The sequence below is a fragment of the Rhinolophus sinicus genome, linkage group LG05 (assembly GCF_036562045.2).
Source record: "Rhinolophus sinicus isolate RSC01 linkage group LG05, ASM3656204v1, whole genome shotgun sequence".
Taxonomy (NCBI): Eukaryota; Metazoa; Chordata; class Mammalia; order Chiroptera; family Rhinolophidae; genus Rhinolophus; species Rhinolophus sinicus.
In genome coordinates, this window is record NC_133755.1 from 77,197,249 (window position 1) to 77,210,471 (window position 13,223).

Genomic DNA, 13,223 nt, shown 5'->3' on the forward strand with positions numbered 1-13,223 from the left:
AGGAGACCAATGTCACGAGGAGGCCTTAGGGTCTATGCCAGCATTTGGTTCAGATGTCTCTGCCCCACTGGGATGAAATTAGGTGACTGAGAGGCACGAAGATTAAAATCTGAGAATACAGGGGAGTGAGGCTGATGAATTCAATTTCCAAGAGAAATTTGGGAGCTAGTTCTCATGGGAGCTGACTCAGGGGACAACTGAGTTGCAGCTTAAGGGGAGGTTGTGCCCTGGTGCTCTGCCCAATGAGCTGCCTGAAGAAGCAGCAGGCTCAGGGGATGAAGGGGACAGGATGAGGCCAGGAGGAAGGGGCAGCCCTGGAGATCCATGGCCTGAGAACCGAGACTTGCCTGCTCACCTCCAGCCCCATTGTAGTCACACAGATGCAGCCTCAGGGTCCTTTCCAGCACAGTGACCCGGGGAGCCCCTGGCACTCAATCAAAAAGTAAGGTGAGCCTGTCACCCAGCCCAGGTCTTCATGAGACTCACGGGAATATGTAGCTCAGAGGGCTTAAGTGGTTTGTGTCTTAGCCACAACCTGACCTAGATCTAGACCCCCTCTCAAGGGAAGAGGAATGGAGAAGGTGTCCAGCCTGGGTTGGCCACCACCTCTTCGGTCACTCTCCTGCTCAGGCCACTGGCCCTCAAAGATGCCCGTCACTCCTGCTTATGCAGGCTGCTGGCCAGGCACTTGGCCCAAGGCCTGAGGGCTGAGTCTGAGAGATACCCTTTACGTCAGGCTGTAGCTCGGTAATCTGTGCGGCTTTCTCCTGCCACTGCAAATACGCGGAAGTCCCCTTCTCCTCACCTGCGTTCCCATCCCATGTCAAGGGAGCTGAGCCCATCTGTAGAACCCCAGCGGGTCCCCTCTCTGTGTTCTAGCACAAGTCACAGCTGGACATTGAAGGTCAAGCAACTCAGAGGCTGTGTTCACTTTTATCAACAGTCACACAGATCCAAATAATGAACACAGACGACTCATTTCAAATAGGATTTATTATGTAAGGGCTCCCGTGACAAGTGATAATTCATACAGTCTGTTGATGTCACTAATCAGCGTCCACCTGGAGCATGAAACCTTGGCTCTGAATTCCACCGACAATATCACGGCGATGGTGAGAAGGTGCCTAAGGCCACTTTGTTTTCACATTTTGCATGTGAGGAAACTGAGGCTTTGGAAATGTAGGCCCTGGTCTGAGGGCACTTGGGAAAAGAGGCACAGGAGTGGGGTAAGACCAGCTGAGGTCCTGGGGTTCCGTGACCCCCTGCAGAGGAAGGGCATAAGTTCAGTAGGCCTGGTCCTGATTCTGACCCCTGGTGCTTGGCTCTCAGTTCTCCCTCCTCCGCCTAATCTATGCCCCTTGTTGACTTAGGGCCTGGCCTTGCTAAGTTGGCATTCCAGCTTCCCACAAGTGCCCGGTTCATCATGCTTCCTCATAAGCATTTCCTGAATTAGCAGCTTGTGTTCAGGGACTCTCCAGAAGGAGAGGTGAGGAGGGATACGTGACTGTGCCGCTGATGGCTTATAGGGTCCATGGCACACGCCTTCCCTTCCGTCATCACCAGACAACCCCGATGGGACTGAGGGACGAAGGATGTCATGGGCACTGGTGGGAAGAAAGTCGGTCCGGCAGTACCATAGAGGGCACGCACTTGGTAAGCTGGTTGACAGGGACTCAGGGGGTCCACGTTAAGTCCTAATTGGAAATGCAGCCCCTGATGTGGCAGAGGCAGAAGGTATCAGGTACAGTGGTCACAATCTAACACAGCAGTTCTCAGCCAGGGGACATTCTGCAGCCAGGTGACATATGGCAGCATCTAAAGAGAATTTTGGTTGTCACACTGGGTGGGAGCTGCTCCTGGCATCAGTGGGTAGAGGCCTAGGATGGGAGCACCCCACAGTGCAGAGGACGGTCCCAAACTCAGCAGTGCTGAGGCTGAGAAACCCTGAAACACGACAAATAATTCATCCTCCAAACTGGGGCATTCTGAGAGTGGAATGTGTGTTCCTGACAACGTGCTGGGGCAATGGCCATGACCTGGGCTGGCCAGAATGTCATCCCCCTGGCAAGACTCCTCGGTGAGGGAGTCTGAGCTGGGCCTGCAGGACTTGAGAAGAAGAGCAGGGCGCAGGGGTGAGACACCCCCCTGGGCAGGTGGGGTTTCCAAACAGGAAGGTTGGACAGGTGCACAGGTGAAGCCAGGGACATGGGACCCCGCAGAGCTGACTCAGTGTCACCAAATGGATAAGCAAAAAGCTGGTGTCTATTCTGCTGAAAATGGTTCTTTTCAGGAATGGGATTGTCAGATATGTGGGTCATGGCCATGCATAAATGCTGCATAGCTCTCAGCCTGCGTCTCCTGTTGAGTCGGGGTAGGCAGGTGGTCTCCTGTCCCTTGTAAATCTGATGGGTTGTATCCCTGGTCAGGCCAGCAGCAGGAGGAGTACCGCTCTGGCTCAGTGATTGATTAGCGCTGTCTGACACGAGTCCCAAAGGAAGGCTAGCAACGGGCCAGCAGGCCGGCCCTGTGCCACCCTCCGTAGGGCCTTGCTCTTGGTTCTGCTCAGAGCTGGGGCTAAAAGGGTGTGAGCTCTCAGTCCAGTGGCCTAGAACATATTCATTTAGGCCAGCAGTGCCCTGCTGCTATGCTGGATGCTGTGGGGGTATGGAGGACCCGGAAGACACAGCCCCAGCCTCCTCATCCAAGATGTGTTTGTGGGTGAGTGAGATTCCCGAAGATAAAATCATGAGAACAGGGGACAACCGCAGAATTGCAATAGCCAGTGCTCCCTGTGAGGTGGAGCCTGTATGCTGCAGGGGAGACGGGTTTGGGAGGAAGTACAGGGACCCAGCCAATGATTCCTTGTTGTGTCTTTCCAGGAAGAGAGATGGTGGGGCCCACGCTGCCCGGATATCCACCCCACATCCCCACCAGCGGGCAGGGCAGCTATGCCTCTTCTGCCATCGCAGGCATGGTGGCAGGTAAGGGAAGGGATGTGAGGAGGGGGCATTGCCGAGATGAAGTGTGGGCCAAAGGTGGAGCAAGAGGGGCTGAGGGGCGAGCGTCCCGTGCACAGGCTTCCCGAAGGGCACTGCAGGGTGGGCCCGAGAGGGATCTCCTCGTACAGGCTTGGCGAAGAGGCCCCAGTGTCACCTGGCCTCTTTCACTGTCCCCAGCTTGGTGTCCTCCTTCCCAGGTGATCCCACATCCCGCCATGATGAAAAGGGGGCAACTGTGGCAGACGGCTGCTCAGACCCCAGCTCACCCCTTCCACCCATGGGGAGCCCCATGGAGGGCTCTTGGGGCCACAAAACTCTGGGGGCTAAACATAAGCCCAGTTACTTAACTCTGCTTAGCCTCAGTTTACCTTCTAAAACATCTGAATAGGAATGGTGTTGGTGACAATCATAATGACGATGGCTGAAATACAGCCCTCTTCACACCCCACACTCACTCAACCCTGCATGGGTGGGACGCATGTCCCAACTACCCCAAGTGTGACATGAGCTGGGAGCATTTGTCCATCATCATTTGGGCTGTCCTGCAATCCTGCCTGCCAGGCATTTGGGTTTCTTTGTCTGTCAACATTGTCATCACCCAGTGGTTCCCCAGGGGTGTTAAGATCTGGACAAGTGAAGAGGACAAAAATACTCTCTTTGGGCGGCTGTCTCTCTAGGAACCACATAAGAAGGATGGACAGGGTAGAATCCAGCCATTTCCACTGCCCAGGGTGGGGGAGGGGATGTGGGGGAGGGGGCGAGGAACTGGAGTTTCTGGAAGGGGCTCTGACCCCCATGCCAGCCTTGGGCCCACCTCCCTGGCCTGACCCCAGAGACAGTGCCCTCACCCAGGCCTGTTCCCTGCCCCCCACCCAGGGGTTATCTTTGCCAGCCACCAAGTCTGGTGCCCTGTGTGAGGCGGGGGCTGGGCTGTGCTAGGCAGAGGGAGAGGAGGTGCTCTGGCTCCCTGGGAACCTGCTGAGCTGGCACTTGTTGCTGCCTGGTTACCAGGGCGATGTGCTTAATGCAGCGTTGAAAATACAGAATACCGACTCCTCTTCCCTCCTGGCCCAGACTCCTTCCCTCCCTCCCTCCCTTCCTCTTCTGGAGCGTGAAATGAGATTGGTTAAGATAAAAAAGGAAAAGACTCGGTTATTTTTCCAAGAGTGTGGATAATGGGGCCTCTCAATCAAAATCCCAGGCTCCAGTTGGCTCCCCATCCCCCTTGCATCCTCCCCACCTCCCCTGCTGCCTGCTTAGAGGGAGGGTGATGCTACAGCCCAGGCGTTCCTCTTAGTTAGGGATCATCCCTGGGGCAGGCCCAGGGCAAGGGTTCTGGGGGCCCAGAGTCTGACCTGTGAGGTAGCTGGAAGGCATGGGTCTCTCACCAAAGGCCCCTGGGTTGTTTCCAGAAAGCCCTCACCCTGAGTGGTGTTGTGGAGACAAAAACAGCAGAACCACAGCAAGTGAATTGCAAAAGGGAGGGGCCTTGCCTTGTGTGCTAGGTTGGCTCCCAATAAGTTACATGCAAATTCGTTTCCATAAAATGTAATGCTATTTAAATGTTTCACCTGATTTCTAGGAACTCCATGGAGTAAATTAATTCTTAAGTTTGTTGTAGAAAATTATTTGTCCATCTCTTACCATTGGCCATAATCTCCCAGTTGACCTTATGGGGGTTCCTTTTATTAAGATCAATAAACCTTCATTGAGCACCTATTATGTGCTACATACATAATAAATCCTTCAAGAAAGGTATGCCAATGATGGCCTTCAGTCAGTCATGGAAGGAAGGCAGAGATCATTTATTATGCACTTCTGTATGCTTGACCATTCACAGATCTAACTTTATTTCTCACTGATCTCTCCCATAAGCCTGGTTTTATACAGATAAGGAAACAAGCTGAGAAAAGCAAAGTGGTGTGCTCAGAGTCATAACCACACCAAGTGGCTTACTTGTGTTGATTTCAAACCTAGGGATCTTCCTTCTACACCACACTGCTTCCCACCACACCAGCTATAAGAGAGCAACACAGGGACAGGATAAGACACAGGCTTTTCTTGTTTTGCCTTCTAGTTGTCATTGTTCCTGCTGCATCAACACAACTAATAACCCTCACACCAGTTCTGGAGCTGATCAAACAGCTCCAGATAGCTTGATCCCTTCATCCACCCATCCATCTTTCCATCCACTCATCTTTACACACATTTTTCCATACATTCATATAACTTCTCATCCATCCTTCTAGCCATCCATTCATCTTTCTATCCACCCATCCTTCTATCCATTCTTCTGTCCATCCATCATCCATCCATCCATCCACCCATCCATCCTTCTATCCACCCATCTTTTCATCCATCCATCTCCATGTGTCGATCCATTTTTCCATCATCCATTTTCCCATTATCCATTCTTCCATCCACCTACCATCCATCCATTCATCCACCATCCAATCATCCACCATCCAATCATCCATCATCCATTCTTCCATTCATCCATCCATCCATCCACCCATCCATCCACCCACCCACCCACCCATCCATCCATTCGTCCACCTATCCATTCTTCTACCTACCCATCATTCCATCCATCCATCTGTCCATGTGTCCATCCATTTTTCCATCATCCATCTTTCCATTATCCATTCTTCCATCCATCCACCATCCTTCCATCCATTCAGCCGTCATCCATCCACCCTTCCATCCATCCATTCATGTACCCATCCATTCATCCATCTGTCCATCCATCTTTCCATCATCCATCTTTTCATTATCCATTCATCCATCCTCCCATCCACCCATCTTCTATCCATGGTGAATTGGCTATAGGGGTTCAAAAATGGAGGAAACAAGGATGACCTCTAGGTTTGGGGCTTGGGAAGATTCCTGGGTGGTGGTGGCAAGTATGTGTGGGGGAGACTAGGAGAACTGGAGCTAGAGTGTATGGCAGGCAGGGGTCAAGAGTTCTACTGGGCCAGATTAGGACCGCGATACCCCCTATGTACTCTGTTTAAGAAGTGAGTAGGCACGGCATAGGTGTGAAGTCAGGAAAACATTCTGATAAGGGTGTACATGTCCGCCATTGTTCAGAGCTGCTATTTAATGCTGAGGATTAGACAAGATCATGGGAAAGAGACTGTGGATGTGGAATCACAGAAGGCTTCCATGCCAAGCCCTGGGTCTCTCCAACCTTTAGAGTGCTCGTAGAGAAGGAACCTGAAGGAGAGTAACGTGGATAGGCCAGTGGGTCAGGATGCACACCTAGAAAGATGGGGTAGTGGACACAAGTGACCACTGGAGTGGCTGGATAGAAGATGTGGGGTGTGAGGCATCAGCCTGAATGCAGGGGGGTGTGGAGGTGAAGGTGGGGACCATGGAGCAGAGATGGGGCTGGGAGCTGGAGATGGACATGGGCTAGGATGAGGATTTTTAGAGGATAGCAGAGCATGTTTTGCTGGCTGAAGGGAGTGATGAATTAGAAAGGGAGAGACCGATGAAGCAGAAAGGAGAAGGTCTCCCTTGTAGTGGCCAAGTCCTTGGAACAGTGAATGAGGTGGGATGCAGAGCCCACAGGATGGCCAGCCCTTTGTGGGTGAGGGACACTCACAGACCTGGTGGTGGGAAGATGCTGTACCCCTCCTAAGCCCCGTCCCAACCCCAGCATCCCTCTGACTGAAGCCGACAGTGCTGGGCAGGCAGATGTATGTTCCATAAGTGAATGTGTGTTGAGTGAGTGACAACACGAGAGAGCAAACTGCATCCCACCTCTCTTCCTGTCTCTTGGAGCCAGCAGCCTTGGCACTGGGTGGGGCAGAGGCAGGGGCCCTTGCTGGGTAGCCGGGGGTCTGGGCACACCAGCGGTAAATGGGGCAGTGCACACTGTGGGGTGCAAGGATGAACTGCAGTAGGAGCTGGGGGTTCTAGTGCCAGCTCTCAGGGGACACGTGGCCTTGGGTTAATATCACTCCCTTTTTCGTAGCAGTTTCTTCATTTGGGAAACCAATGATTGGATTAGATCATTTCCTCATTTCTTTTTCTTTTGCTTTTTTCCCCCTCTCCCTCTATCCCTCCCTCTTTTGCACGTATGTTTTGATTTGAGTTGGTTGGAGACCCCGCCCCAAGGGCTTGCTGTCACTTCCCTTGGTTGGGCCCCTGCCTTCCTGCCCTGACTTCTATCCCTCCTGTACAAGTGCCTTCTTGTCAGACAAGGAAGCAGCCCACTGACCCTAACCCAGGTGTTGACACTATATTTTGGCACCTGCTTAATGGGAGAAGAATAAAAACTAGCATTTCTTGAGTGTTTCTTACATACCAACCATGGTGCTGAGCATTTAATGTACATTAGCTAATTCAATCCTCATGAAATCCCCAGGAGACAGGGACCACAATGTGTCCCATTTTTACAATGAGGAAACCAAGGCTCAGAGAAGTTAAGGGATTGTCCGAGGTGACACAGCCAGGAAGTGGGGAGCGGGGATGTGACCCCCAGGCCAAGCGGTCCCAGCCTCCCTTGGTTCTGGGAAGGAGACCAGGAGCTGCAGAGGCACTCAGCTCCCGACAGTGATGACTTTCTCAGAGGCAGTGTGAACACTGATGGGACGTGAACAGCCATCCCTAAAAAACACGGGTCTGCACAATGACCGGTTCCTGCTGTGGCGTCCCCCTCACCCCCTTTTGCCTCTCTGCAGACGGTCCAGGGGCACTAGAAGTAGTTGGGACCTGGGCCCTGGAGTCACAGCTCCCACACTGCACTGTGGGCACCTGCAGACCCCAGGCCTCAGTCCCTCACCTGGAAAACGCATCACAGTGACACCCACCTCCTGCAGTTCCTGTGAGGGCCAAGCTTGTCAGGGCAGGGCCTTCCAAATGTTCCAAGGGTCCCATGTCCTGCCCTGGCTCCATCTGTGCCCCAGGGCTCCCTGTGCCAGCCCTGCACAGCCCCCAGCCCAGCCCTGCTGTGCTGCGCTCATCTCACCTCTCACCTGTGTGCCTCCAACAGGAAGTGACTATTCTGGCAACGCCTATGGCCACACTCCCTACTCCTCCTACAGCGAGGCCTGGCGCTTCCCCAACTCCAGCTTGCTGAGTAAGTGCCACGGGGCTGTGCAGGGACATGTGGGGCCTGGGTTAGCCAAGGTACCTGGGAGACAGGGTCACACATAATGCAGGTGGGCAGGTGGTGTGTCTGGTTCTTTGGAGAAGGGAGACTCCCCTGCAGCCTTGTCCCTCCTGCTGCTGAAGGCCACGTCTGCAAGATCCATGCTTTGAGTAGAATCCAAGGCTTGGGCCTTGGGGGTCTGGGTGGATGGCAAAAGTCTCGTAGTGGACGCCATGCCCTCAGGGGCTCTCAGTCCAGCAGCAGCAGACAGTGGTGGGGGCCCCTGCCTGGGAGCGTGCTGATGGCAGCACTGTCCCGAGTGGTCACACATGCCCATTGTGCACAGAAGTCCTCTATTCCACTGCAGCACTGGAATGTGGCTTGAGATAGGGACAAGCTTCAGGGGCCAGGCCCATAGGCTGAGCTTCAGCTGCTTACGCCCCTCTCACTCGGAGCCTGAGGTGCGCAGAGAAGCTCTTCAGGAAACCAAGCCCCAGAAATGGGGAACTTGGGGAACTGCACTCATCCCTCCGGGTGGTGACCTTGAGCTGACCTGGGTCCCAGAGAAGCAGCGTGTGAGTGTGGCTGAACTTGTGGGCATGGTTACAGGCCTTGCAGGACCGTTTGTCCCCCAAGACCCCTTCCCCCTCCCTCGCTCCCCTTACCTCCTGGCAGTCCAGAAATGTCTGCAGGGGTGGTGGCTAACCTGGGCTCTGTTTGCCAGGTGACTTTAACTCCAAGCCACCTTTCTGTCCAGTTTAGCCATCAGTGCTGGAGGCACTGAGACATGGGGGGGTCAGGCACCCCTCACAGAGCCCCCCTTCCCTGTGGAGACCCTCAAACCCATGGTCCCCTTGACCAGTCGGGGTTTCAGTCCCTCTGGTTCTGAGGAGGAAGATTTTGTGGCCTCTGAGCAAAGCTGGGGAGACCCTTATGGTCCCCCAGTGTGTGTGGTTATCCAGACATCACTGCTCTCGGTTGCTCTCTCCCTGAAACAAGGACAGGGAAGGTCACAGCAGTCTTAGGGGCCCGGGCCAGAGGAGGAAACCAGTGGAGAGGAGATGGGCTGTGTGCTGGGACAGGTGGGGCCAGTGGTTAGCGTGGTGTCTAAAAGGTCCGCAGAGCCTGGGGGCTGCCGAGCCGTGGCCCATTCTGATCAGTGCATTGCTGTTACTTTCTGCCATGTCCAGGTTCCCCGTATTATTACAGTTCCACACCGAGGCCAAGTGCGCCACCCACCACCGCCACAGCCTTTGACCACCTGTAGTCACCATGGGGACAGTGGGAATACTGGGGCAGCAAGAGGACCTGGCTTGGGACAGGCCCCAGAGCATCACCGAAAGGAATCTTTATTTATTACATGAAAATCACAAGTCCAGCCTTGCGGGTCACTCCCTGTGTGGTTGACTTAATGAACCATGAGACACAGGACGACTTCGGAGAAGGCCAGACTCTCCTCCAAGATTCCACTGAGGGCAGGATTCCCATCCCAAAAGACCCAGAACGAGAAATGTGGGGAGACAGGCACAGCCCGGAGCTCCAGACATATGGCAGCAGGGCCCACAGTGGGCTGAGGGCCCCAGCTGTCCTTTTGTCCATCCCATATCATAGCCACCCTGAGGGTCCCTCCTGCAGGGCTGCCCCAGAGCTAAGGCTCTGGCCTGCTTGGCCCCTCCTACCCCCGCCCCCCACCTTGGCCACAGGCTGAGTGCTGGGTCTGGTCAACCGGAAGCTCTAGTGGTGCTCAGGGGGCCTCCTCTCGCCTGCTGTTGGGATGTCAAGAGCACGGGCTTGTCACACTGGGAGACAGAGTTCCCAAAGGGCCCGGGCAGAACAGGCGGAGACCCCCTGTGGCCCCCAGAGCCCTACCAAGGAGGCCCCAGCAAGGAGACCCCCGTCACCCCAGCTAGTGATGTAGGTTCCCTCTCTGCCCCACTTGCCCGGGCTTGTGCCCCAAGGCCTGACTGTAAATACTGTAAATGAAGCTCTGTGTGGGCTGCTTCCCTCTGTGCACTTGGGCCTCTCAGTGAACTGTCCCTCTGCCGTGCTGGGCTTCTCCCCTTGCTGCTTCTTTTTTTGAAAGGCTGCCCACCATTGCCGCTCAACTCAATAAACCACGACTCCATTCAGGCTCCGGGGTTGCCTGGGAATCCCTGGGACTGGAGCCCCCGCTGTAACTTGTGCCACGCCACACACCACCTAGCCCATGCTTTGTGTCCTGCAGCTCCAAGAAAATGCAAGTATAAAATAAGCACAGGCCAGCCAGTCGTAGCCACCCAAAACAGAGTCAGTGTGGAGGCGGTGACCGCCTGCCTGGGCATGGCCCACAGAAGCAGCTGAAAGCTGGTGGTGTGTGCAGGGTTGAGTCAGAGGGAAGGCGTCCTCACCCCCAGCACACACAATACCCCGGGGACTCCAAAGCTGAGAGACAGGAGAGGTCAGGGTGCTCACCAATGAGAGCATGGAGCCACGGGGTGGGGGGACCCTCCCACAGAGGAAACTGGTCACTGTTTCTTCTGAGGGGGTGCGAGATGAGGCTGGTCCTTTAACAGCAGGACTCCCCTCTGGCTACGAGCCTGGCAGTGGCACTGGACCCCATTATGCCTGAGACTCCTTGCACTCCTGAACCTCTGCGTCCGAGGCCCTGAGGCAGCCCCCACCTAGTTCTGGGGCCACAGGGAACCCTACCCATGAATCACTGAGATGCAGCGCACCCAGGGAGCCTCCGGGGCTGGCCCTCTCCAGCCCTGAATGACAAAGGGACTTGCGCAGCGCTTGTGCTGTGGGTGACATGGTTCAGTACACCCTTTCCTGCCCCTCCTGTGCCAGGCACACACTGAACACTGGGACAGCTCAGGCAGGGGAGCTAGTGCCACTGCCCACACAGGGCCTGCTGAGTGCGCCGCTCTGCTCCCTCCCCACACACCTTTCCTGGGCTGGGGGCTCCCTCACCCTTGGAAGTTATGACAGCCCTCACATTGCCTTAGTGTCTTTCTGTTTGTAAAGCTTGTCCATGTCCATTTTCCTGATTCTGGATATTGGCCCCATTTACACTTGGGGAAACTGAGAATGAGAGATGACCTTTTCAAGGTCGTTCACAGGACTGGGACCGCAGCCTGACCCTTGACCTAAGGCCGAATCCGCACCCTTGCCTGAGGCCTCCAGTGTCTGGACATGGCCAGGGTTGTGCAGAGGCCTCAGGTACTGTGCTTGTGGGGACAGTTACTGGCCACCTAGGGCACAGCCACCTGCTCCCAGCCCAGGAGGCAAGCTGTCCTGGATGAAAGGCCCACAGGTCAGCATCAGATCATGGAGGAGGAGTCCCAGGTTGACCCACCCTTCCCTAAGTTTCCCCTCTCCAGCCTTTGGGTCAGGAAGAGCCCCCATCTGAAGGAGGCCTGATGTCCCTGTGCCCAGGTTGCCTGTCACCTTCTGACAGCAGTGACTGAGCTGAGCTGACCATGTTCGTGATTCTGGTGAAGGCACAGTCCCTGTTTCACAGAGGCCACCTCCTCTCTCACTGCCTTCTCCTTCCTTTTTTTTTTTTTTTTTACCTCTTTTAGTTTCTAATTCGTTGCTCTTCCACTGTGTCCAAAGCAATTATTTCTTTTGCTGCCACCATTTGAGAGGTCTTTGTGTCCCCAGGGTGTGGGAATGGCCCAGCTCAGGAAACGCCCTTTCTCCATCCACCTTCTCTCTGAGTTCTTTTGTCCTCACTACCTTCTTCTCTTCCTCTGGCTCCTTGGGGCGCTGGGGACAAACAGGACCTTCACCTTCTCATGGCAGAGACCTCCCCACTCCACGCCTCTCACACAGGCACATGCCACCATCAGCTCACCTCCAATCTCTAAGCCCCTCAAACAGAGCTGGGCACCCAGCTTCCTGGAGAAAGCTTGAGGTGGTAGCAGGGAGGGACGATCAGTCCCCTCCAGTCAGCTTCCTCCCTGGATAGCACCTTCTCCTACTCTTCCCAGGTAGCAGGGGCCAGGGCCAAGCTGCAGGGAAGCGCCTGGAGATTTGGGGGTGTGGGGGAGCTCGGGTCTCCTGGAGGGGGAGTGGGGCATTGGATAGGGACCCAGCATCTCTGTCTGTGCTGGTGGCAGCGGGCCAGCCTAAGGAGCGAAACGCTGCCCGCAGCCCAACCAGGGAAATGTGACTTCCCGTGAGTGAAGCGGACTGTGCAGTGTGGAAATTGGCTCATTCTGATCCGGGGGCTGTTGTGGAGTCGGGGGTTGGGCCGCGGGAGGCCGGGAGCAGCCAAGTGCTGAGAGCTCATTAGGGATAAATCAAACCAGCGCCACCATGGAGCTAGCACCCCACTGCACCAAGACCCCCACTCCCCTCCTCCCCCCAGCCCAGGCCCATGTGCCACAGTCACACAGATGCCGCCCCGAAATCTGGAGGGTCTGCCTGGGATGGGAGATGAGCACATTTACAAATAAATGTCTATGCGTTGTTTTGTGTTTGTCTGGGAGGGGAGCACTGATAGGCAGCACCGGCCTGGCTGGGAACCTGGCTGGGACCTCAGCTTCTGGTTTCTTCATCTCCCCACCAATGGCAGGCCGTCTTTGCATGCCCTCTGCCTCTTGGGGGCCACACTGGTTCCCTGACACGTACCCCAATCTACCAACCACCCAGGGACCTCAGTGCAGCAGGAAAGAAACTCTCTGTAAGGGATGAGCTCGGTCTGAATGGAAACTCATCTCCCACCAAAGGGAAAAAGAGAAAGGCACAAAGGGAGGAAGCAGCCAGGACCTGCAGGCTGAGGGTGGCTGCTCTGCTAGCCCCTCCAGGGGCCGAGCTGGGGGTGGTCACTGGGGCCTGTTAGTTGTTGTCATCATAACCAGCCCTGGTCATCAGCTCGTCGCCCTCATCCCCAACCCCTCTGCTAAAGAGCCTGGGCCTGGGGTGTTGCCTCCCCACTGGCAATTCCTGGGGACCCTGTTTCCTCAGCTGTGAAATACCAGGCTTGGGCCAGGATGACGTCCAGTCCTAACACTGATCCCACAGTCACCTGTGTCAGTGAAAGGCAATCAGCCTCATCTGACTGGGTCAGATGTGAAGCCCTCTTCCTCCCAACGCCCCAGGTAATTTTCCGCTAAACACCACGGGCAAACCACGTTCTC

At 55.1% G+C, this 13,223-nt stretch overlaps 1 protein-coding gene across 8 annotated transcripts in view; it reads left to right on the forward strand.

Moving 5' to 3' along the window:
- Window positions 1-12,552, forward strand: part of PAX8 (paired box 8) — a 47,285-nt gene extending 34,733 nt beyond the window's left edge. For 5 of the 8 annotated variants that reach the window (XM_074332584.1, XM_019716530.2, XM_019716533.2 and 2 more), the window contains 3 exons: window positions 2,880-2,981; window positions 7,999-8,085; window positions 9,288-12,552. In XM_074332584.1, coding sequence (XP_074188685.1) covers window positions 2,880-2,981; window positions 7,999-8,085; window positions 9,288-9,364 — 266 coding nt within the window. In that variant the 3' untranslated portion in view covers window positions 9,365-12,552. The remainder of the gene's footprint in view (window positions 1-2,879; window positions 2,982-7,998; window positions 8,086-9,287) is intronic. The other 3 variants (XM_074332583.1, XM_074332585.1, XM_019716532.2) reach the window with 1 other exon arrangement.
- The last annotated feature ends 671 nt before the right edge of the window (window positions 12,553-13,223 follow it).